At 35.5% G+C, this 27619-nt stretch overlaps 1 protein-coding gene and 1 long non-coding RNA gene across 2 annotated transcripts in view; one reads left to right on the forward strand and one right to left on the reverse strand.

Annotated features, from left to right (window-relative positions):
* The window catches only part of LOC140156752 (uncharacterized), a 40100-nt gene that overhangs the window by 6542 nt on the left and 5939 nt on the right, over window positions 1-27619 (forward strand). Inside the window, 1 exon segment of the mRNA XM_072179713.1 lies at window positions 20642-20811. Within this exon segment, the coding sequence (XP_072035814.1) occupies window positions 20642-20811 (170 nt within the window).
* On the reverse strand, window positions 5300-15002 carry LOC140156760 (uncharacterized). Its single transcript, XR_011859588.1, has 4 exons — window positions 14677-15002; window positions 8759-8860; window positions 7283-7397; window positions 5300-6487 (listed from the first exon to the last, which is right to left on the reverse strand). It is a non-coding gene; the product is annotated as an uncharacterized lncRNA (long non-coding RNA).

The following is a 27619-nucleotide window of genomic DNA, read 5'->3' on the forward strand; positions in this document are numbered from 1 at the left end:
TCATCAATATCATCATCATTATCGTCATATTCATCATTATAAGACATATTATCATTAGCATCATATCAGCAGTATCACCATCGTCATCGTCACTATCGCTATAACCATCATCAACATTATCATCACCATGAGCATCATCATCAGCAGCATTATATCCGTCATCATCATAATCACATCATCAACTTCAAAATCATTATCATCATCGTCATCATCATTATCTTCTTCATCATCATCATCATCATCATCGCGTCATCATCATCTTCTTCTTCATAATCATCGTCGTCGTCGCCATCATCATCATCGTAACCACCACCACCATCACCATCATCATCATCATCATCATCATCATCATCTCCTACATCGTCATTGTCATCGTCATCATCATCACCGTCGTCATCATCACCACCATCACCATTATCATCATCATTATCATCATCATTGTCATCATCATCATCATCATCATCATCACCACCATCATCATCGTCCCACCACCTCCAGTGCTCTTCACATGTACATTTTGCTGCCTTTTTTATTCTGCCTCCTTTGATTGTTAAGCAGCATGACCTGAATTGATAACACTTCCGGTAACCATCTGTTGCCATCTTCAAAGTTTACATCTAAAAGCCTTCTTCGGATTCACTACACGTGTATATTTGGAGTAGACAGTGCGAGGCAACCAGCCAGCCTGTTATTGTCATTTCATGGCTCTCAACAAGTCTCTTCTTGCGCCAAATTTTCACCGTAAAAGAGGGCAATCATCATGGTTAGTGTTCCACTGTCTCAGATCAGGTTTCTTTACGGAAAGGCCAATACCAGTAGGATAAGTTACTTGTACATACAAATTACGCGCGCTTCATATAAAACAAGAACGCGCCATCAATGAAAACCTCCTCGCCGTGTACTTCCCCGGAAATTAATAGAAAAATCTGCCCCGGGTTGCGTTGTACAAACTCACGTATGCTGCTGTCAAGTCAGGATCACAACGGGAAGGAATTGTCATATTAATAGGAGAAAATCTGTTGCTTTTCTGATACAATTTGTTTACTTTTGCCCGTGGGTTAGAAGTAATTTCACCACGATGAAGCGCGACCACCAATCGCAATAAGACTTGTACCATGATTGGCTTGTCAGGCTAAACAGTACTCAAGTCTCTGACACTTAAGGCATAGTGGCAGCAAATTAGAGAACAGTTCCAGTCTTGCCAGGCTACAAATTTGCCATATGCCAGCTTTTTGCTCCATAACCGCTCACACGTGTCTATGGTCATGAGGCCAAGGAATAATTGCTCCATTTATTTTACTAATATTAATAATAATTATCTTCACACACAAGACTATTAACTTTTGCGTCTTCAACTTTAATGGTAAACCAGTGCTCTTCACAATAGGCAATATGCGCCTTTAAAAAACTAAATTGAGGTGATCTTGTGGGTGTTTTTATAAGCATTATCAGTGTGAATGAACTTGTTACATTCGAGGTATTTATTACATGCACCAAACTCGTCGGCAAGTATCTTTAAAAGGGAGAAAATTTAATCACCAACTGGCGTTTGCTTTGCGTTACCTCCTTAAGAATCTCAGAAAAAAATATATTGTAACTTTTTTCTCTTTTATTGCATAAGAACAACAACATTGCGCGAAGTTTTATTAATATGGCAAGCATGAGTAACATGAAACAACGTGAATTCAACCCGTGATGCTCAAAGTAGTTATGTCATCAATTTACATAGCTGAAATCGTTTCTTATAAGTGCTTCTGATAAAACAATGCATTTCACTGAAGTTGCAATTATATTAGTCACCAGAGGAAATATCTTGAAGTTAAACAAAGAAAAGAAACACATTTTTGTCTATAACTTACTCAATGTGAGAAACTTAAGCTGCACAGGTCCTTAAGGCTACCAATAGTGTTTCCGCCAAAGAAATTAAGTCACAACGAGGGCGCGCAAAGAAAAGAGAAGAAGACATCAGGAGGGAGATAGTAATGAAAATTCATGAGATAATTATAGTGGAGTTTTATTATAACACCATCAAAGACAAAATGACGGAGCTTAAACTAAACAAGATGGGCGAGGATTTGATTTCCGCTTTCCGTTCTTATTACGCCGGTAATCTACTGCCTGAGATGATAATAAATTGGCAATATTAACAGAGCCTCAAACCTATTAGCTCCAGTTAGCCAGACTTTAGCAGCTAAACATAGCCCATATCGGTCCTGCCATTTTGAATTACGCTATCATACCTTGTACCCTTAAGCTCAAACTCGCGCTTGTTTCATGTTAGTCTTTCTACTTTAATTTTCTCTCGTTTTCGCTGTGTTTTACCCATCACTTTGTACTTTTAGAACCGATGAGATGTAGTAGCCTTATAGATTCAAGGTGATAGTTACAATTTTCTGCGGCTACAGTTTCGCCACAGGTTGTTTTCACTTGACACTCCGAGACCAGGGGTCCATTTCACTAAACTCCTAACCCTTCGTAACTCACTTCGTAAGTCCCGAAATCGTTCGTAACTTGCAAAATCCGACGTAAAGTTACGACGCTTCGTAACTTCCATTTCACTAAACTTTTACGAAGGGTGACTCTTCTTAAATACCCTTCGTAAGTTAAGAAAAGTTACGAAGACCCTATACTAGACGTAAGTCCTACGAAGCTTCGTAAACTCAGCATGGTAAGTACGGTATGTATAATTTCGCGCCAAATAGGCATATAAAACATACAATTTCGGCCGCAAATATACCGGTACATCACTGAAAATGTGCCATAAACGCGAGTGCATTGAAAAGGAAAGAGTTTTGTTTTCCGTGATCGTGACAAATCCGCTTGATTTTATTAAGACAACAAAATGCTACCGCTTTACACGGGCCGGCATGATGTAACGGGCCTACGTGTTGAACATATTAAGAAGTCATACGCCTTCAAGTGTTTATCGCCTTGAGATTTTATGGTACAGGATTGCTTCATTTAATAGGCCTACATCTAGTAAAAAAGCCGATTTTTCTCAAAAATTTATGTTTCAAAATCCAATATAAAACATGGCATATAAAACATACAATTTCGGCCGCAATTTGAAAAGGAAAGAGTTTTCCGTGATCGTGACAAATCCGCTTGATTTTATATTTAAAGACAACAAAATGTATAAACGCCACCGCTTTACACGGGCCAATGTAACGGGCCTACGTGTTTTAATAAATATAAGCACATGATAAGAGGTCATGATATAGATCCACGCGCCTTCAAGTGTTTATTGCCTTGAAATTTTATGGTTCGGGATCGGTTTATACCAGTGGTTCACACCATCATAAGGCCGTATAAAATTAATGTTTTGGTTCTCGTCCAGAGGATTTTCATGAATTGATGAGGGAGGGAGGTGTTTTTTTTTTTTTTTCAATGTAAAATTAGCATTGTCAGTAGTTTTCAGTCTTCTCCAACAGTGCTCGAATAAACGATGAGGCCCTTTTTTTTTTTTCAAATGTGAGATTTTCTGAGGGTTAAACCCCCTAGAGTACCACAAAAAGACTTGGAAGTGATGCTTGTTCTCTAATAAACTTATTTATATGTATGAAGATTTCATAAATCATTCTAAAGTCTAAAAAAATTGAAAAATCTAAAAAAAAAAAAATCTGACAAATCCCAGAAATTGAGGAGGGAGGGACGAGAACCAAAATATTAATTTTACACGGCCTAATGGTCTATTGGCAGTAGGCCTATCTGATCAACGGTTTGCCGTGCATTAAAAAGGATACACAACGGGTAAAAGTTTTTATTCTTAAAATATCTGTCGGGGAAGATGGAGTATTTTGTAGCTTTGATATATAGGCGAGGCCTATAACATGTATAATAATGACTCTAGAAATCAAATTTTCCAATTGGATGGCCATAGGCCTATACAATTACTGATCCCAGCCAGATAGGGCTGCCTACAATGATTGCAAAATTTACCTGGCACACTCGGTTTCATCTTAAAGGAGGATTTCGTGATCATAGCATCCTCTTTTTATGACATTTTTCAGTACTTATCCACGAAAAAAGCCTATTCCCAAAATTTCAGTTGATTCCGATTTTGCGTTTGCAAATATGCATGATTATGTGTATTACACTGCTCCAAAGACAATGCGTTGTAATTTCGTTCTGGTGCACCAGAACGAAATTCAAATTTCACGATATCTTTGCAAAACGAATTAATCTGCAAGAAATATTTTTTACATAAACATTATGTAGCCAGAGGTTTCCAGTGATATAAAAATCTCAACTTTTTTTGAGAAAAGTGGGGGGATGAGGCTGTGGATCACGAAATGCCCCTTTAAATAAAGTAGCGTGGTTTAATCTGGGGTCGACCATGAGAGCTCACGCGAATATGAAAGTGACGTAGCCTACCTGTGCCTACCGGAGTACAAAACTAGATGTGTATCGGTGGCGATTTTTGTCGGAAAAGGGGGGTCATTCAGTGGGGGGGGGGTAATTCAGATGTGAAACGCTAAAAATTAGGTGTCATGGACCGTGAAAAAGTAAATTTTCAAAGCAATTTTGCAGCTAAATGGCTACAAAATGTTTTAAAAAATTGCAGATTTGGTGTACTGGTGTAAAGCTGATGAAAAAAGGGGGTCATTGGGTACTGGTGGCAGATTTGGGAAAAAAAGCGGTCATTGGGTGTAAACTCAAAAATGGGGTCTAGGCTCATTGACAGGCGCATGACGCGTGTCCAATACCGCTTGAGAAAAGAAGACATTCAAACACCCTCTCTTGACTATTCGCAAACATCTAAACTTTCGTCCAATCATTAAAAAGTTTCCTTCTCTCAATTACAACGTATGATGGTTTCACTACAGTCAGGCCCTATAAACTATTCCTCTTATTCCTGATGTCACGAAGAGTATCAACATTCATTCTCTTGTTGCTTTAGGGGCTATCATTTTCTTCAGAAGGGAGGGGTCCCAAATATACGCGGGTCATAAATTTTGGAAAGAAAAATAGGGAGTCATACAATTTTGGTTGACCAAAATGTAGGGAGTCTCACGATGACCACAGATAGTGTGTTTATTTTATTCAAAAAGACTAATTTCAATACAATTTTAGCCTGTTTAGGGTGTAAGGTATAATCGGTGGTGGGGGGGGGGGATAACATTTTTATTGCCGAAATAGGGGGTCACAATTTTAATGGCACTGATTTCTGGAAATTTGAGACCCCCCTTCCGAAAATGATAGCCCCCTTATCATATCATAATTTTATCCCTTAACAAGTTTTATCCCAAAATAGTACATGCTTTTGACATTCAAGACAACACAAAAAATAAACAAAATATCATATGCTAAAACTTGCTTTTATTGAGAAACTCATTATTTTTTTTAGTACAACCATATTTGGTATTAAATATTGCTTTTATTTTACATTCAATATATATCACCTTTTTCAATTATATCACCTTTGACTTCTGTTAACTATGTGCACCATCAAAATCCAAAAAACTTTTTGCTGGAAATGGAACTTACAATGGAGGTCTTTAATTTCAAACTTGTTCGGACTTGGGATCTCAATGGTGCAGCCCGTTATGATGCTTTGAAGTTTGCACGAGGGTGCTTTTCATCAAAACATTGGATTTGCTGTTTTGTGCCATCAAGGTCCCAATTTGTATTCTTTGTTTTATTGATGTAACCATTTTGGTACTTTAAAAAAAAGCAAAATGCAGGTTGGGATATGATAGCACACAATTTATGCACCTCCAAAGTTTATCATTTGTAAATAAGGCTCCAGAGAGGCTGACATTTCAAGAATTTTTTAAAGCTGAATGAGAGCCCTGTGCACGCTTATATTGTACATGTGAGTTGTGAATAATATGTACCAACATAATCTTTTAGAGAAAATTCTATTTGTTTTTGTATCACAGATCCGTACATAATAAGGAGACTAGCTCTTAAGGCCCCAGTGCACCATAATATACATCCCTTTTTCATTCCAAACAATAAGCTCCATGATCCAGCTATGGTGCAAGAAGTCGAGAACCGCTCTAACTTGTTTTGCAAAATCCTTTTAACAAATTAAGCTTAGTACTAACCATCCAGCACGATTAATGCAATATGCACACGACCTAAAAATGATAGATCACACAAAATAACATACATTGGTTTCTGTTGTGTGTTGTCAACAAATTCCAACATAATTAACTGGATGCATAGATGCAGTGAAAGTTATCTGGTCCAATAACCTCATTGTTTTTGACAACCCAACAAATTTGGAGTTACATGTAAAATTATGTGATCAACCAATGTGCCAGTTTTGAAGTTCAGACCAGAGTGCACAGTGGTCAGTAGGTGAAATAGTTGACATCGACATATTGCTCCTACTAACAGACGGTCAGTGCCATTGTTTTATATAAGTTCATAATTGTTGTTAAATATTTGCAAGATACATGTATCAGCACTACCAGGAGTCCAGGATGATACTGGTGACTTCAAAGATGATCATTTAAATGTTAAAGTAGACAAGGTGAACCTGAAATGAACAATAAAAAACAAAACAATGTTTTAAGAATAGAATTGATTGTGTAAAACAGGAGGTGTTTGAAACATTAAATCCAAAAACAAAACAAAAAGTGACTCAACATTGAGATATGGTGGCTTGATCCGCAAGTTGCTTTCTTGATTAGATAGAAATAGCTCAACATCAAGTCAATAACCCACTTAACTCACTTCATCCCGGTTCATTTCTGTTCATCCCGGTTAATTACAGTTCATTATGAACTGACGGGATGAACCAAAATGAACTGGGATGAATCAAAATGAACTAGATGCAGTGGCATTCCGTGACCGCTCCTACCGGGGGGCTAGAGGTAGGTGAAATCCCCCCTTCCTGAAAAGATTGACCCCATTTCTAAACTAAGACGAACCAAGAAGAATATCCCGGTTTATCACAGTTCATTTTGGATCGTCCGTTCATTTTCGGTTCATCCTGGATCATTTAAGGTTCATCTCAGTTCATCATGGTTCATCCAGGTTATTCCCACTCTCATTTATTTTTACGCCATCCATTTATGTTCGATTCATCTATATTCAGCTGATCCAGTTCATTTTGGTTCAATGCAGTTCATTTTAGTTTATCGCAGTTTATTTTCAGTTCATAATGGTTCGACTCAATTCATCTCAGTTCACTTCAGTTCATTTTTGGTTCATCTGTCACCATCGATTCATCATGAAATGTGAATGAGCCTGAGCATGAATGAACTGGATGAACCGTTACCGCTTGGGTTCTGATGGGACCAGGCGCAAACAAAAAACAATAATATATCACCTGTCTGCTTGTTGGTGTTATATAAATTACTGTGGTTCCTCAATTCACTTCTACTTTCAGACCATCTTCATCACTCCATTTCTCCATTGGAGTGCCATTGTAGACCAGAGTAAGTCTGAATAAAGAGATTGAGAGAGATTTGTCTGGATTATCATCATCATCATCATTCATCATCATCATCAAATATTACGTGTAAATATTTCACATGTCCAAAACCAAAGCATCTTGTTTTTGCTTCAATCATCTCTTTATTTTGAGTACGGTACCATAACATTTTTCAATGCAAGGCCAAAATGAAAAACATGTTTGTTTCCCTTAGCGCTGCAGGGTTCGATTTAAGGGCTGGGGTATGAACGTTTGGACAGTATTTATTGTGGGACATTAGAGCACATCAGACATATCGAATTGCATTCTGAATACGAAGAATGGCCTTCTGATATCAAATAATTTTAATTTTTTGAAATTCGCAATGCAATACACATTTTATGGCAATTAAATCATTAAAAATTGATATTTTTGATATTTAACAGTACTCGAAGTAAACTTTATAAATCTGATGATTTCTACCTAAAGTGTATGTAGGTGGGATGAAAAGCTGACGATCAATTGAAAATTTTGACCTTTCAGTATTGAAGATATGGATTTTTTTCCCAAAACACCAAAAAAAATTAGGTGTTTTTGGAAAAATCCATATCTTCAATATGAAAGGTCAATATCCCAGCTACATACACTTTAAGACTATATCATTAAATTTATAAAATTTACTTTGAGGACTGTTATATCTCCAAAATGTGAAAAATATCAAATTTTAATAATTTGTCATAAAATTTGTATTATATCGTGAATTTCATAAAATGAAAATTATTTGATATTAGAAAGACATTCTTCGTATTCAGAATGCAATTCGATAGGTCTGATGTGCTCTCATGTCCCACAAAAAATACTGTCGAAACGCCATAAACGCTCATTCTAGATCCCTTAACGTGTGTGGAGCAAAATGCTCCCCATTTTGGACAACCTGCTACACACATTTCAGCTTGTATAGAAATTTTTTACAATGTAAACATATGCTAATATTATAAGAACATCGCCTAAATAAGGTTTTCACTCAAAATTGCTACGCAAATTTTTCAAAGTAAGTCGAACCCTGGCGCTGCATGCATATTTCTCTTTGGATGGCTTATTTTGCGCATTTAGGAAAAAAAACCTGCAAAAATTGAATTAAAAACACTTCTGGAGAAAACGTTTACACATTACACAAACAGCGGAGTGAAAAACTACTGGAGAAATAATCACACATTTACACGACAAACAGGCAGAGTGAAAATAAAATGGTGTTGCTGTATGCAAAACCAAGCCCAATTTAATTTTTGCAGCAAAACCAATGTGCCAGTTTTTCATTTCTAGACATGGATTGGAAAAAATACCACATTTGGCATTAGACTATTTAGACCTGCTTTGGCCTGATTCACTTACTTGTTACTGAAGAAGAATATCTTGTAGAACAATTGGTATGGCCAATGTCAGCAATTGACCACTAGCAATAACACAAGAGTTGACTGCACTGCAGGGATGCACCTGTTTGATAAAAGAGATGATAGATCAAAATAATTATGATGCTGCTGATAATAATATTAATAACCAGGCCTCAAAATAAGCCAGAATTTCTGAGGGCCATTTCGGCCCTTGATCTTAAATGTTTTACGAATATTTTGCATATATTTCAGTTCCTCATAGGCCACAGTGTTGACAAGGGAATGACACTCTTATTCACGTGTTCATTTACAACACAAACCTATATTGAATCCCGGATTAATTAAGTAAAAAAGCACAGGCACGCACTCTACGTATTATGCGTAGTGCATTCAGAAAATAGGTGCCTTTTTAAAAAGATGTCATTTGAGAAAAAGGTTACTTTTTATTTTAAAAGATGCCATTTCAGAAAAAGGCGACTTTTTAAAAGACATTTCAGAAAAAGGCAGCTGTTTTAAAAAGACAATTCATAAAAAGGGACCTTTTTAAAAAGACATCATTTCAGAAAAAGGCAACTTTCTTAAAAAGACATTTTAGGGAAAAGGCAACTTTTAAAAAATATGTCATTTCAGAAAAAAAAAAAAAAAGACGCCCATTTAAAACAATGCGACTTTTTAAAGCAAAAAAACAGGCGACTTTTTGAAGACATCATTTCAGAAAAAACCTTTTTAAAAGATGTCATTTCAGAAAAATGTGACTCTTTTAAAGGCGTCATTTCAGGAAAAAAAAAGCAACTTTTTTAAAGACATTTTAGAAAGGTGACTTTATAAAGATGCCATTTCAGAAAAATGTGACTTTTAAAGGCGTTATTTTAGGGAAAAGCGACTTTAAAAACATGTCAGAAAAAAAACTTTTTAAAAAGACGTTATTCAGGGAAAAGGCGACTTTTTTTAAAAAGCTGTCATTTCAGAAAAAAGAAACTTTTTAAAAAAAAGAGGACATTTCAGGAAAAAGGTGACTTTTATAAAAAGCCGTCAATTTCAGAAAAAAGAAACTTTTTAAAAAGAGGTAATTTCAGGAAAAAGGTGACTTTTTTTTTTAAAGTCATTTCAGAAAAAGGCGATTTTAGAAAAATGCGACTTTTTAAAGACTTCATTTCAGGAAAAGGCGACTTTTTAAAAAGCCGTCATTTCAGAAAAAAGGCAACTTTTTAAAGACATCATTTCAGAAAAAAGGCGACTTTTTTAAAGGCGAGTTTTTATAAAGACATCATTTTAGAAAAAGGCGACTTTATTTTAAGACAAAAAAGTACTTATTAAGAAAGATGGCTTTTAAGAAAAAGGCTACTTTTTATAAAAACGAGACTTCCTTTTCAGCGGAACCCCAAAAGTCCGAAACCCTGTCAGTCCGAAACCTCCCTAAACAAAAACGAATTAAAAGATGGCATTTAGAAAAAAAGGTTCCTTTTTGTAAAGACAAATTTTAGAAAAAGGCTACTTTTCATTTAAAAAAATGATGCGCGCCCCATCAGTCTAAAACCCCACATCGTTTTTTGAAAAACTTTTTTATGAAGACTTAAGTTTTAGAAAAGGGCTACTTTTCATTAAAAAGACATCATTTTCAATTAAAACACAACTTTTTACTAAAACTTAGTGTTGGGAACCTAATTAACTGCGGGGGCTAATTTGATAATTTGGTCTAGATTGCAAGTGCAGCAAGCAAGAATTTTGCATATTTTAACATATGGCCTAGCCTAATATGGATTTTTATTTACAAATAGGCCTATGGCCTAGATCTAAAATTGCCTTGCACCAGGCATAGGCCTTCAAACACATGAAGGTCTATGGACTATGCCTGCACTTGACTGAGCTTTTTCACTGAAAAAGAACACTGATCGAAACAGTTAAAATAATAGGCCAAGCTGATCCAAATAAATTGCATTTCGGCTACACACAAGGCATGTGTCAAAACATAAATTGATTGGGAACTGTTTCGCTAGTATGAGCACGTCACCCACAAGTACTTGGGCTTGGCCAGATTTGGTGAAATAATTACTGGGCTAGTCAAATTTGGCTATAGCTAAAATAATATTTTCTCGACCATGAGAGGCACGCAATGACAATTGCGTCGGCGTACAACGCCCTGCCACTCGCTTTGGGTAGCGCTGCATTTCCTGTGTGTGCACAATCAATCGCGCTATTGTGTCATTCCACTAAACTTGCCACATTACGCAGTGCACGCAGTACATTCATACTCTCATGATCGAGAAACTATTATTTTATTTAGGCTGCCAATAGCTATAGGCTAGCATTTGGCACGCGAGCCCGATGCGTGGCACGCAAGTAGTTGCCTAGTACTAGCCGACGTTGTCTTGCCCAGTGCAAGCGCTGACTTCTTCTAGCCCAGTACTACTGGTACAATACAAGTACTGGGCGAGCGATAAAGCGGATCATTACTGGCCCAGTAGTACTGGTACACTGCAAGATTCTCATCTGTGTGACGCCGATGTCACCAGAATGTCACTCCATCGGAAACTACACCTCGGTTTTCCATATCGCCCGGTCCGAAATAGCCGGGTAGCCAGCCTCCTAGGTTTCTACAGAGTGACTTGGCGGTGATTCTTTCGCAGATGAGTCACACCGGTGTGACTACGCGAATGGGCCTGGGTGCTCAGTACCGGCGTTTTGGGTTGCCGGTTTTGCTTTTATTGCCATATTTTTTATATTCTCTTGATTTATTCAAATAATATTCTTAATTTCTTGCTTTTTTTATTAGGGGATTAGGGAGGGGAAATTGCAAACTGGACTTTAAAAATAAGGGAAATATTAGATGAATAAAATAAATGTGTTAGTAAAAGAAATAAACATGATCAGTAAACAAAGTATAATTCAATAAACTAATATGATGAATAAAATACATTTTTGTTAATTGGTGGTTATTTGAATAACTAAATAAATAAAAAGTTAAGAAATAAATAAACAGGAAGAAACCAATAAATGAAAAATGGAAGAAACAAAGAAACAATTCGAGAGAAAACAACTTTTTCAAAAAAAAAATGCAAATAAAGAAGTTAAAAGTAGGAATATTATAAGAAGCATGTAGGCCTATTGATGAATTAAAATATTAAATGTGTAAAATAAATAAATAATTATAACAATAATAATTCATAACAAGCATTAATATTTGCGTGATAAAAAATAAGACAATTTCAAACAAACATTGCAACAGGCCTATATTGATGTGACACCGATTTATAGGCATAGGCCTACTTTGATAACGTAAAAAAATCAACATGAAAAACAAATCAAACTAATATAGGTCTATAAAAACACCATTTTGAAAAACGGAAAAAGAAAATAGCACAAGCCCAAGTTTTGCATATACTTAGGCTAATGAAAGTTGACTCCCAGTTTCCCGTTACCCGACTCCGGTCAGAAAAAAATGCCGATCAAATATTTCATTATTTTCCATTATTTCATTATTTCACATTTTTCAAGTTTTAAGAAAAAAGGATAGTTTTAATGTCATCTTTCACGTCCGATTAACGTATTTTAAGCACTTTTACGCCGACCCTGACCGGCCCGAATAGTCTTTGTGGCGCTGGGTTAAACTACGTGGTAAAATGGCAATATCGTAGGACGCATTTACTGGAGACTAAAAATTCCCTGCATCTAAGTTTCTCCTACCACTAAATGGATAGACCGAACACAAAGAGAGGCAGCCAAGTTTATGGAACCAGCGTATGAACAAATATGAAAGCATTTCTACCGTGCACTATGTAGCGCGATATATATAGACAACATCAAAATAAATAAAATAAATAAAGTTTGAAGTCAAATTTATTCTGCTTTTCTTACAAATATATGTATTTAATAAAATAAACTTATAAATAAAATGATTTATTTGTCAATTTCTTGCATGGTTGTTTTATTATTAACACGTGTACCCTGTGATGATTTTTACCAGCAACATCCTTGTGAGCGTTCGAACTTTCATTTGTTGTGCAACCTAAATTGGAAAACAATACAATTTCCATGTATAAAAGTTTACTTTCAAAGATCTGCTTTAGGACCTGTGTCAAGTATTAAAGTTTTGACAGAACAGCTACAATATTTTATTGTGCAACCTAAATGATCAAAAACAGTTTGTGCAAGTAGACAAACTAATTTCCGTATAAATATTGCTTCCAAAGATGTGCTAGTTAAGTTTGGTTTGTAAAAAGTAGTGTGCAATAGAACACACAGACACAGTGTATTTATATGGAAAAGTGGTTCTCCAAAGACTATCATGGACTTCTGGTGCTTTCATATGTTGCACAACCTATAGGTTAATTTGAAGATTCCAAAGAAGATGTGCTTAATTAAAACTTGTTTTGAAGACTAAGTTGGTAAAATATTTGAGTGAAGCATGGTCATTACTATACTTTATTATTTTATTTGGGCCTCAAAACATAGCATTCCGTAATTAACTTTGCACCGATAATGAAAGTTTGAAAATAATGAATAATGAATAATGAAACAGTCACCTACCCAGTCATGAAAAACTATGTAACGGGAAACTGGGGGTCAACTTTCATTAGCCTTACGGCAGTAAAAGTATAAATTTGCAGTAGACCTTTCAGGAAAGTGACAAGAAGTAAAACAAAATGCATGCTAGGCCTATAAATCAATTTTAAATATAACAGAAAAATTCTTGCTTCAAAATAAGTAAAGTTTTGGCAAATCAAAATGTATAAATTGAAAATGCTAGGCCTATAATAGGCATACTTTGCGAACTTCGCTGAAAATTAATATCTCTTTTAAAACTTTAAAAACACAATTAAGTCTTAAATATAAAAAAGTTTCAATAGGCCTATATAACGTTATCATGCAAAATATGAAAAAATAGGCATAATTTGATAGCAAAACATGTCATCTAACCACTGAAGTAAACAAAGCAATGATATAAGTTTTGTGGGAAAACAAGCAAAGAAATAAACAAAATAAAAATGTTTGAAGTGAAACAAACAAACAAATAAACCAAGAACAAGAACTGCAAATAAAACACACAGTTGATGAGGTTATTAAGCAGGCACGAAAAGAATTAAAATATTATAAAAGAGAACAATAAATAAATAAAACAAAATGAATCGGAAGTCTCACAGTCACTATAAATGATAAAGAATGCAAAAGCACGATAAAAACAAAACAAAAACAAAGACGGCAGTAGAACCACAGACCCACTGTACAGCATGCATCAATCAATTAATTATAAAACCAACTCCTTCCATTCATGAGCGTATACAAGCAGTAAACAAGCATGATACGCCGTATTTGTCATCATCAGCAGCGTATTTGTTAGATATCGCGCGTCCCCAGAGTGTTCGAACTCATAACAGGGTTCGGTCAACGACCTTTTGGCAGCGTAGTCACCTTGAAGTTCGCCGACTGGGCACCGAGCAGGCGACGCATGTGGCACTGGCTACGGAAGTCACTTTGATGTGACTACAAGATGAGGACCACTGTCGGAATCTAGTCGGTTGTGGACATCATGAGTCGCCGATGCGGCATCGAGCAGGTAACACATCGGAGGCTAGCAGTTGTAGTCACTACGTGATGACACTGCTGCATAGTACCCTACTGCCTTGTTTCCGATGTAGTCACTCTCCTGTAGTGACTCTGTCGGCCACCATAGGGTAGGTTATTCGGGAGTGACGGCGGTAGTGACTTCAGAGTTCCAGTGCGATATAGTCACTCTGTCGCCAGGAATTTTGCAGTGTAGTTAGCTGTGTATACATCATAATGATACCATCATTGATCACCATGCATGATGCCTGTACCCGATACCGTCATGATTTTTTTAACGTCTTTGACTTTATTTTGCTCAAATTCTGACGATTAAATCCTGTAATGGGACCTAGATCCCTTCAGTAGCATTCTTACCTTCTTCCTTTTCAGTCCGGGTGTTGTATTCGGCCGGAATTGTATGTTTTTGGCCCGAGAAACTGCTCTACGCTGCCATTTTCACTGTCTTCACCTTCACTCGCGTGTCAAAGGTCGTGTCAATCGTGTGCCAAAAATAGTCTCATTTGTAGATTGAAACGCTAAACACTCTTCGTAACTTGACTCGCAACTCTTCGTGGGTAAGAAGGGTTTAGTGAAATGGATTTTACAACGATTCGTAGCTACGTTTGATTTTAATTTACGAACAGTTCGTAACTTTTACTTACGAAGCTTCGTAACTTTAGTTTAGTGAAATAGACCCCTGGTCACTGATCGCATTCTCACTTACAACTATTATAGAGCGTGACTGTAGGACCTTTCTTTTACTATCAGCCTTGTTCTTATATACCTTAGAGGCTTTTCTTTAATGCGGGATGAAATAAATACGCTTTCTTAGAGGAAAAAAGAAGTAATAACCAATTAGCAGAATGAATTACAAGTTAATTCTATATTGTGTGTACACGTATAGTTCTATAATTAATTTATTCTTTACCGGTGGTCGCATAAAATGCACAAAGTTTAAAAAACATGTGTTGTAACACAAATCTCTGCACTGGTGAATTTCTTAAGGATTGTTTTTCATCTTTTGTCTAATTTCAATTTTATTTAATACAATATATTAAAATTCAGCATCTTTTAAAACATGTATGCTGAGATGTCCTTTCCATTTTGGTGGCTCGCGGTATGCATAATAAAGAAGTCATGCCGATAATACCATCTCATATTTTTCAATGAGCGTTAATTTCTTGTTATAAAAACCTGCAAAAATCAATTTTTATTATTAGTTTCCTTCTTCAAATCGTCGTGTAAAAATATATACTTCATCAGTATTTAACTCAGAGGCAAGCAGCATTACAACTCCTCGTGTAATTCATAGGGAGAAAGTTTCAAATCAAAATCGTCGCTATTTGTTCACCCTCGCATTTTTTTCCTAGCGCACCATCAAAAGATTTTATTCTGCAAAAACATACTTATTGTGATATGTTTAAACTTGTGAGTGTGTGATATTGTATAATCGTAGCCTAGGAGCAAAGAAGCTCGTCCATATCTGCAGATAATTCTCACAAAATGACGCTGTCCAGACTTGACTTAACGCCAAGATACGATGATTATTAAGGTTGTAATAGAAAATAGTGCCTGAAGGAGCTAGCGATGCCGAGTCGTGGCTCGAAAAGCTGCATTTCGATACGTCCTAGTCGATTTATTTTCAAATCAAGAAGAAAGCAAATTGAAGAATATCATTTTTATACCGGGTGAGCTTTCCGATAATCCGTTACACTAATGAAATCACATCGCTGCAATCGGTAATAAATATATTTTGAATGATACATGCCTGGAAGCTTTTTGATATCATGTTTATATTTCTGAGACTGTGAAATCAACGTTATACGATAGCACACTTGAAAATTGCTTGGTAGATGCTCACATTGGAATTCAATTCAGGATGATTGTCAGCAAATATATTGTATAACAATTTTACCACATTTACGTGAAATCGTTTATTATCTGGCGTCGACTTACTGAGTGCATGGAATAAAAGTTGTAATAAAATTACAATAATTGTCAAAACCGAAGGGTATATGTGTGTTTGATTCTGTTTCTTTGCAGTAAGTTTGTGTTTTGTCAAGAGTTTCACACTTTAATTAATTGAAAGTCATCATAATTCCAAAAAGTGAAACCTTTTGTCTACACTCACCATGTTATCTTTCACATGAATTCCAGAACTAATTGAGATGCTTTGGTATTATTGTATAATTATATTTTTGCTTTTATAGTGTTGGGCGATATAATAAATACTCGTATCAACGCACGGTATGTATTATTGGCCCAAACTATTTTTATGGATGCAAAAATAGCTGAGATTGAGTAGTATCTCATCGTACCTGCCGCTATGTGTAATACTCTTTCTCGAATTACACAATGCGGATATGTTTTATTTCCAATAATCTATCCTTATGTAAAGGCTGTTTACTCTGCACGTTTGAGATGCATGTAAACATTGCGATAACATCAACCAGACGTCTAATTTAATTTATAGAAAGTAACTTCAAAAGTAATTTGATTTCGAAAAGAAAGATAGATTTATCTGATTTGAAAATATCGGGATAGCTCTCTAGCAAGCACCTTCCAGCGACAAGGCCTACAGTGAACCCTTGATAAGAAACCCGAAGGCAGTGACTTGATGAGTGTACAGATGTAATTACTTCTTTACTATGGACTTAACAATGCCAATATTAGATTTAGTCTTGCCACGTCTGATATGTCTTATTGATATTGAACATAATTAATTTGTTGTTTCAACCACCAAGGGAAAGTAGTAGCGATAAATAAACACAATTTTCTCGCAATTTACTATCAGGTGCTGAGCACAAATTTCAATTTTCTAAATTATAGATCTACTTGTGCAAATTGAAGGGAAATCAGGGGATTTGGCTTCCCCAAATAGACATGAACTCAATTTGATGAGATTCATAAGAAAGTTCTTTACAAGAGGATTCAATCTGAATTACAGTTACACGTGCTTTGTACTAATGAAAAACAAAAATGGAACTTGTGGTGGTATAAACCAGTATGGAGTAATTCCCATAGATGGGAGTCAGGCAAACAACGAATGCGGGAAAATCACTAGATGTAAGTGCCTACAGGCGCGCGCTTCTCGTGGTCAATACCAAAAATATATGTCTCTCCTAATAATTACCCAAACCTCCGCCGGCGAGCAGTTTTGCTCCAGGTAGATTTGCAACTTAAAAGAATTAGCGATGGTGGTGATATTCTTGCACTATTTCCCTATGGAGTTTCAGATTCTTTTTTCTCATTCTATTATACATGCATCACCCAGACGTGCAAAGAAGATGGCAAAAGAAGAACTAACAATTGAAAAGGGAAGAAGAAAAAGACGAAAAGAAACTTCTTGTGAATTAGCTGCTATATATGTTTGCAAAATTGTTTGTTACATGTTTTTTGTTTTTGATTGTTTGAAAACAAAATATTACAGGCCTTGTCCATGTATTATTAAACATTTGTGAAGTTAATGCAATTGGCATTTATTTGCTTAACAAATGTTGGAAACCCGTTATAATTTACTGAAGTGTTAGTTCTTAGAGTTAGAGTAAACTTTGATTTTTAATTATCGAATATGCCTAATTATCATATTGGCGTTCAAAAAGCGAATATTGAATTTTGTTTTAAACCAGTAGGCCTATAGAAATTTCATCACAATAACATCTCACTTAAGAAGTGAGATTATGCTGTTAATTAAAAATAAATAAATCGGTATTTGCGTGTTAAATTGTCATCTTATGCGACACGTGTACAAGTTGAAATGTATTTCTATTCGTCATCTAAATAGCATTTGCCTATTCACATTCCATAGTTTTGCCATAATTTTTACAACTAATTGTACTCTAAGCGAACAAAACAAATATGTCAATTTCTCATAGTGCATAACTTGTAAACCATGTAAACACAAAAAGCCATTTTGAAATCTGAATCATGGAGGATTTTTGAAGAGTTAAGGAAATATGACCCGATAGCTGGAATTCACAAGGGACGGTGCGTAGATCTCATCTGCAGTGTGCCGTTTGCTACGGGTCATTTCCCACTCATCTCCCGCAATTGATTGATTGATTATCTTAATTACAGTTACGTCTTACGCTAAGGTAAACCATAATTATATCAAATTCATTTTTGAATATTGCAAGGATATTTTGAAAAATAGTGCGCCGTCAATATGTATGTAAATTGTCTTTGTGTCGAGCGAGTGAGTATATGTAATGATCCAAGATCAATTATGGCGCGCGCGAGTCGGGGGAATTCCCTAGCGGACTCCTGTGAATATCTAAAATTACATTTTATCTTTCTCATGTCAGGGATTTTTTTATTAAAATATATATATTACTAAAACCTAATAAGAACGCTACATGATAAATTGAATCAATTTGGATTTTACCTACGTACCACTAGTATGTACATTATTTAAATTGTAAAATATAAATGAAGGTTTCAATGAAATTCCCTATTGTGACATATTTCATAAATTAAATTAACCTTAGACTAATATCTGATTAATAAGAAATTAAATCAAATCCTCGCTTATCATTGTCATTACATCAATATTGTAGTATGGTATATATACCAACAATTCAAAATTGGTATTCACGGGATGAGTTCTATACATTATTCACTGGCATTCTGTCATGCTATCTACGGTAGATAGCATTAATATAATTTGATACAACACAGGCAAATATGCACACTCCGCAGTGATAATACGCAAAATCGGTATACGGTATATGATATACTTAGTAACAAAAAAATGGTTCGTCATTTTTCGATTCCTTGAAGCATAATATTGTGAGGCTTATTCTCACACCTAAGACACTCTTATACTTTATTTAGCTTAATATCTTAATCAGGTTAGAGCGAATAAATCCCACCTTACAAAATCAATTATGTATTTATCTTAGGTGCGATTAAGCAGCACATATATGATGAATTTATATGAATTCATATTGTGAAGCATTTTAAGCCATATGGGGCAAATTATTATAGAGTCGGAATAATGCATCGATAATAGGGTTTTTTTTGTTACTGCGATTTTATAAAATACCTTGAACAGAATTAAGCTTATCCATTTTTGGAGATCGCATCATTTGAATCTTATTACAAGTACATGATGCAGCGTAACAGTGTGTTCTTTCTTTCTTTCTTTCTTTTTTCTTTCTTTCTTTCTTTCTTTCTATCTTTCTTTCGTTCTTTCTTTCTTTCTTTCTTTCTTTCTTTCTTTCTTTCGTTCATTCGTTCTTTCTTTCTTTCTTTCTTTCTTAATACATGTGTAATCAAATATTTTGCTATGTTTTAATGTTTCTTTCTTTCTTTCCTCCTTTCTTTAACACTTTTTTATGATTGAACCCTAATTTGTTACGCACTGATTGGCATCCAAGGTGATTGTCTTAATGCAATCAAAAGTGACAATTATCAGGCTCTAAAGTTCCCAACTTAATTAATGTTTGATATTTACTGTATGTAAATTTGACATTCATACACTATATTGTTTCTATATTTAAACATCGTCTACCATGCACTTGGCTTGATTTCATTCTCTCTAAGAAGTCAACTCAATTCTCCAGATAACACAGGTAAATTGAAATACAGACACCTGGCGATTTAATCACCTGGAAAATTAGCTTCCGTCTCCCTTGGTACGAGCCATGTCCGAGATAGCTAAAAAGTAGCTGTAGTTCGCTAGGTCCCAAGTTGGGATCTCGTCCTGATTTAATAAAGTAATCACAACAATGATCATGGAGATACAAGGGCCCTAGGGCTCACAACCTTTGCATTAGATACTCCATCATGTATACGCTTGACTGCAACAAATCAACGCGTTTATTATTCGTCTTATTAGCAGTTGTTTGCATTTTCTCGCTAATTAAATTATTCAAATATTGTCAATAGATGATATTTGTTGATAGAGAATGAAATGATATTATACTTCTGATTGAATGTTGAAAAGTGTGTCACAACTCTCACAATTTCAAACCTTGTGGGTATAGAACTTTGAAATGTGTTGGATAGAAGATTAAATGGAAGATTATTTTTCTTCAAAAAAGTAAGCCGTGGGCATGCTTTAAAGTAAATTAATATGTCATAAGCCCTAATAGCAAAATAACATTTCGATAAGTAAAAATTCAAAACTACAAATACAGATAACAAAATATCAAGAAACCCGGAGTATGAAAATAGTAAAAACAAGCAAAGAAAATAAGAAAAACTAGATAAACAAAACAAAAGTAAAGAGTGTCATAAAGCACAAAGTTAATTTCTATTTGGTATTGTATAAAAGCCAACCCAATGTATCTCTCACGTGTGGAAATAACCAAATCTTCATTTTTTTCTAAAATTACAGAAATCGACCCGAAAGATCCAAATGGCAACAAGCGCCGACGTAGTCGTACAAACTTTAATGGTTGGCAGTTGGAGGAGTTAGAGCGTGCTTTTAATGAGAGTCATTATCCCGATGTCTTTACACGAGAAGCCTTAGCGATGAGGTTGGATCTCGTGGAGTCCCGTGTGCAGGTAAGCTTACATTAGTTGCAACATTGAATAAACATGAACTCGTTGCGTTGCGCCAAGGAACAATACCACCGACTCAAACCCAATCCCATGCAACTGTCATCGCCAATTTTACACCCATTTACATATCATCACAATGCTCCCGGACATGGTAAAGAATTTCAAATAAATATACACAGAAACTTACTAATTCGTGAATTTAAACATTTATTTTTTTGTACAAATTGACAGAAAATCTCACTGTTTAAACGATGATAGCATTTCCAAACCTGGATTAGTGAGAAAATCTTATCATTCGCATTTTTTTTTCACAATTGCGCCACATTGCTTATACTAAGGTTCAAACTAGAACATCGTCAATTCGTCAAATACCAAAATAAATCACTCCATTTATTTTTAAGTTTAATTTTAACAAGATTCCCTGACATGCCGCGATGAATTATTTAATTCTAGGCAATGCTGACAAATTTTACAAAAATAATCATTAAACCTAGAAACAACCATCCAATCTTGTCCATTTTCTTTTGGATTTCATGCATCATGAACACCCCCAGTTTGTATGTGTAACACGTATTGGGTTATCATCCAAGCAAGCAAGCAACCAGTCGTCTATGATGTGATGGTCATTTTGTGGTCATCTCATCACGTACAACAATCTCTATTCCCTGGTGATTTGAAGACACAAATCAGATGCATGTCAAAGCTTACATTACCTACTGGATTGATTAGATCAGTGAAGACTCACAGAACAAAATACGATACAAACTAGAAAATATAAACAAAACAAATCTATAATTTGTTGGTCGTATCCATTTACATTAATGACCCACTTAACCCATAAACCATATTTTTCATTCCAAATATTATACATTTCCCCCGAAGGCAATCTATCTTGTATCAAACGCCTTCTCTTTTCCCGCTCTACATAAGATGCACTTTTTATACATTTCCCGAGTTCCCTTTTTTATTCACTGCAAAATATGACGTTCCCTATATCGCTCTCTGTTTAATTCATGTCAAATAATTATATTGATATATTTGAAGATTTTGGCACCGTATATAGTTAGGTTATCGACCCTAGTATATAGCAATTCCTGAGTTAGCTGGCTGGCTGCTGATGCTTCAGAGCCGACCTATGTAGTATTTACTCTTATTTTCGATTGATTCACTCGCTCAGACGAGCTAATGTAACGCTTAACTAAACGAAACAGCTTGTCAATGACTCGTATAAAGTTATGGACTATATATTACTGGATGGTAGTCCGTAAGTGTTCAATTATTCTGTGTTTGATTTAATTCAATGATGTGATCTTGGTTTATTCATACATTTCGCTAACAGATTATGAATTTTTCATTTTGTTCAAAGTGAATTGTGATTCACACATTGACGTAGGATGACATTGAACATGCTCACGTTATGCCTGCATACTTTTTTTTATATCTCGAGGATTTGGCAAACATTAAGGCTACTATTACAAGCTTTCTCTCTAGTAGATGATAGCATTTTGATGGGTTCACCTTTTTGAAAGTTGTCGAAATGGTGTACTACTATTATCACAACATAAATGCCACATTTTATTATTTTGTTGATAAAGACTAACTTTTTTTATCTGGAACGCTCTAGGTTATGTTATATATTATAGATAAACTCACGTGTTATTGCTACTACCAAGTTTGTAACTGTATAATCAAAACCACCTATAGTTGTCAAAAGTATTGAAACATTGCAACAAAACTAGTAGCAGAAAGTTTGGAAATTGGGAACGTGTTTTGTATTAAGTTCAGGTTGTTCCGCTCATATATTATGCATGGGTCATACATTATAAATACTTTATACCATCACGAGAAACGGGACATTTCGAAATTGATATAATTGCTACAGTATATAGCCAAATATGTATTTGTGGATATCTCCGTGTTTCATCCATTTATTAGTGACGGTAAATGCTGGTTATCGCTTAATATCGTTATGTAAACTGATAATTTTTACCAATCTGTTGAATAATAACTACAGTAGTTCTGGTTCCGAATGGTTCGTTCTAATTCCAGATATCAATACCGCCTTAATGCGTTTATGATATAATGTTGTCACGCCAAATTGTGTCACACGGAAATACGTAATTAAACTGACTGACTCTTAATCGTTCTTCTTACCGTGCTTATACATATACCTGTTGTGCACCCAACCAGAATGAAAGACTGAAACCACCGGCGCAGTACCTCAATCTCCTCAATAAAAGTGACCCGCCGCTGTAGTTTTCTCATCATGACAAAAGTCACAAAATTAATCACTTTTGCTCTTGAAATCTATTTCTATCGGAAAAGAATAAGTTATCACTCAAATAGTAATTACATTCTAAATAAGTTCCGCCAAAGACATCATAAGAAAAGGCTCCAGTGGTTTAAAATGAAAGATTTCGAATAATAGTAGATTAAAAACCATGTAAATTGTACTTCCCAAATCATTTTTCTTGAATGAAAGTATACGCAATATTACAGTGAAAAGTCTTTTGAGTTTTTTCAAGTGTTACCTTATAATTGCCATGGCAACACAGTGAATTGCAAGATATGTTAGAAGTAGTGGAGACATGTACGTCGTATCGGTTTTCACTTAGTCTTTGTTGTGCGTGCGCCCATCGCGTTACCATAGAATAAAGAGCGAACTGTTAATATCACAATTCGTCAAATAAAGCCTCAAATTGTAGCAATTTGAAGCCAAATTGGGTTTTATGTGACTTGTACTAGTCCAATTTCCTGACGGGGCTGTTTTAATTAGGTGTAACGACATCGCATAACAATCTGTTCATTTTGATTTGGCGGGCAAATGTTACCAGCCTTGCCGCGCACTGAATGAATTCAGTCCCGGTCTTATGAGGAGGATGCGGGTATTGAATCTAACAATCACGGCAGCCTCTATGAAAAAGAAAATAGCAATAACGCGATCAAATATACATGCGTTTACACAAAACCTACCCGTCGCCTTCTTCAAAGTTAATTATCCTTAGGCCCTATTACAATATTATATTTCACTTCAATTTTCTCATGATTATTTGACTTTTCACCCCAAGTTTGCTAGTGGCTCTGATTAGTCCGTTATTCACCTCACGAATTTGTGAACAATGAGATGAGATGATTTGAAATGGAAATTTTAATGTCTCCCGACGGTAATATGAATTTGGGTGTTTGCCGTGCTTAAATCAAAACTCTGCCGATTATTTGACATGACAAGTGATAGGAAGACCTTGCTGTTTGATGGCACGTGGGAGATGAACAATTTGATACAATTAATCAACTTTTTAACTAAACCTTCAATGATTTCAAGGCATATACGAGTCCCGTTGAACTTGAATAGGTGATGAATTTCAACTTTCTCATTTTGGGTAAACTGGAATTTATCACACTCGTTATTGCCGTTATTATGTTAAACAATATGGAATGGGCAGGTATTCACTTCATAAACGTTTCCATTTTTCCATTTTCATTTCTTCATAATGTTCCTTATTCCCTTCCTCATTCCTGTTCAGTTTCTGATCCGTCTTTTTCATGTACTCAGAGTCAGATCTTAGTTCTCTTCATCTTGCTCAAAATCTCTTCAAGCCCTTTTCTCTTCCACATCTATTCTATAACATCTTCATGTTGTGATCACAAACCTCCTCCTCCTTTTTCTTCTCCTCTTCCTCCAAACTGGTTCTGCTGCTCTTGCTTCTCCTTCTTTTGATCCTCCTCCTCCTTCTCTTCTCCTCCTCCTCCTCTCCTCCTACTCCTACTACTTCTACTCCTCCTCCTCCTCTCCTCCTCCTCCTCTCCTCCTCTCCTCCTCCTCCTTCTACTCCTCCTCCTCCCCTCCTCCTCCTCCTCCTCCTCCTCCTCCTCCTCCTCCTCCTCCTACTTCTCCTCCTCCTCCTCCTCCTCCTCCTCCTCCTCCCTCCTCCTCTCCTCCTTCTCCTCCTCCTCTTCCTCTCCTCCTCCTCCTCCTCCTCCTCTTCCTCTTCTTCCTCCTCCTCCTCCTCCTCCTCCTCCTCCTCCTCCTCCTCCTCCTCAATTATCATCATCATCATCTCATCAATTAATATCTCAGTGTTCTTCTAATCGTTTTGCTTACCTGTTGTTCGCATTAAGCTTGATACTAAACGGTTTCACGCGTTTTACATAATAATCATGATAATATAACCATTAGAAGCAAGACGTGTTATATACAAAGTTTGACACGTTAATGGATTCCACTAGGTTTACATAAGGCTACCGATATACAACTGTAAACGCATCTTTGTAACACTAAAAGGACTGCTTTAGCTGTGTAAACTCGGCTTTAAACCTATATTAAATAAAGTAGTTTCAATTTTCGATATTGTCAATAAGGGATACAATTAGCTTTTTAATTTCGAAATTACACATTATACCGCTCTTGCTACCGACCATTGCACACGCATTAACTCACAACACATATCAAACTTGTTATACAGTCAAAAAGTCAATATAAATGTTGTCTTTTCAAAATCTGCAAAGTGATAGCTAATTTAAATTGTGAAAATATTTCAGAATAGGCTTTTGTTAGTCAGTTTGCACAATTCTTTAGCGTTAGATTACGTCACCACAAAGTGTTAAATTGAAATGTTTCCGATATATGTCTATATGTATGCTTATATATATTCCCTTGTCCGCGGTGGTCTGATGAATTGTTTGCCCGCACGGTAATATGCAAGCATGCAGTCTTGTCTAGTCAATTAAAAGTTTACCGTGTTTTAAAAGCTACGCATCGCTGATGTTATTAGTTAAGCAAACGGCAGATGCGATTGGTCTTGTTCCGTTAACAGTAAGCCGTTAATGTAATCATACCGTAGAGTTAACATAACCACTGCTGAAATGCGTCACACGCCAACGACCAATGAATGCCGCATCATGTGTCAAGTTTGGATGCAATTACGGAGTAAATTATATTAATCCCATATCTGTAACTGATAACACAATATTTAATGTCGCTTCTAATTTATTTGCTTAAATCAGTAAGTTTTGATATGTGGATTTGACCAACTTAACACTCTACTGCTACGATTGGGTGTTAAGTGTAATGCACAGATTGGGTTTTTTTTTCAAAGTTCTTCCAAATCAACTTAAAAGAATATGCGACTGCAAGATTTGGTATCGTGAGGAAAGACACTCACTTTCTGAGTGTAATGAAAGAAAGAAATTTCCTGAGCATATTGCACTAGGGGTCCTTTTTCCGTTGTTTGAAATCATTTTTGCGGTATCACGATATCTTTTGAGATATTATGATCTTTGTCACGTCCTTACACACCATTACACCGTATTACTTCCTTAAGTGGTACTCAATTCTATCAAAAGCCTTAAACAAAGTCAGAAACTGACAAATGGACAACGTGAAGTTAAGTGAGAGGTCAAACAAGCCGATGAATAATAATATGCATGGCATACACCGTTTACCAAACACGCATAAACACCGCCGATGTGGTTTACCAATCCACCCCTTAGTCTTTGTCTTCCACGTTATGCTGATGAAAAGTAATAAAACAGTCAAGGGGGTAGTTTATACCTTCGAAACCATGTGTAAACCAAAATAAGTTATTTTAGAGGTGTATAAATCAATTTAAGGAATAGTTTGTCGAGTTGGTGGGACCAGTTTCTTAAGTGGGAGCAATCTGGAATGTGTTGTGTGATTAATATTTTCTATAAATAATTGTTTGACGCTGGCATATTTTCTTAATGTTACGGAAGGGTCCGTTTCTTTTAATAATTTCTTTTTATAATTTCTCTCTTTGTTGGTGTCAAAACATAATCTTTTCAAGAACAGTAATCTACCTATACTTAATTCTATTAAACTAGACATGCAAAATGTATCCAAGGAGACCAGCAACATTTTATCCTTAATAAGTCAAGTCTGATTGTATCCTTGAAGGAAGTCATTCCCCTCTCCTCCAAGAGCTTTCGTTCGATCCATTTAACCGTCATCAAAAGAAAATCATACATCTTCACACCAATTTCACACCTCTAGTGTGTTTTGAAAGCCTTCTTAGCCTTGTGTTGATACAATAAGTTGAAGTAGTCCATTGATATATGTGATTAGACAATGACAGTTATTTTGATTTCCTTATTGGTACATTTGTAATAATTGGGGAATTATGTTCGACCTCATCACTAAATGCTTTGAAACTTGAAAGTATTTGATGAACCTTGATGCAAAACATTTTTCAATAAATCTTGAAGGTTTACATAAATCCGGCACGCCTGGAGGATGTCTATGGGACGGAGGGCAATGACTTCTCTATAGAGCTGTGAAAATAATGGAGATAATAATCTATTTCTTTTCTTTTTTTTTCTTAATTGAATCTAAACATGTTTATAGAATTGCACAAGTAGTTGAGACCTACATTGTTTGAAAGACACTCAGAATATTAAATCTATAGTTTACCCTAGCCTTATTTAGTTACATCCAGAATCTAAAAAAGTGACCAAAATAGCGTGACTCTATAATATATCTAACCTTAAACAGATATTTCTTTCGTTTTCTTTCTTTCTTTCTTTCTTTCTTTCTTTCTTTCTTTCTTTCTTTCTTTCTTTCTTTCTTTCTTTCTTTCTTTCTTTCTTTCTTTCTTTCTTTCTTTCTTTCTTTCTTTCTTTCTTTCTTTCTTTCTTTCTTTCTTTCTTTCTTTCTTTCTTTCTTTCTTTCTTTCTTTCTTTGCTTGCTTGCTTGCTTGCTTGCTTGCTTGCTTGCTTGCTTGCTTGCTTGCTTGCTTGCTTGCTTTCTTTCTTTCTTTCTTTCTTTCTTTCTTTCTTTCTTTCTTTCTTTCTTTCT

This window comes from Amphiura filiformis, chromosome 1 (assembly GCF_039555335.1).
Source record: "Amphiura filiformis chromosome 1, Afil_fr2py, whole genome shotgun sequence".
Classification (NCBI taxonomy): domain Eukaryota; kingdom Metazoa; phylum Echinodermata; class Ophiuroidea; order Amphilepidida; family Amphiuridae; genus Amphiura; species Amphiura filiformis.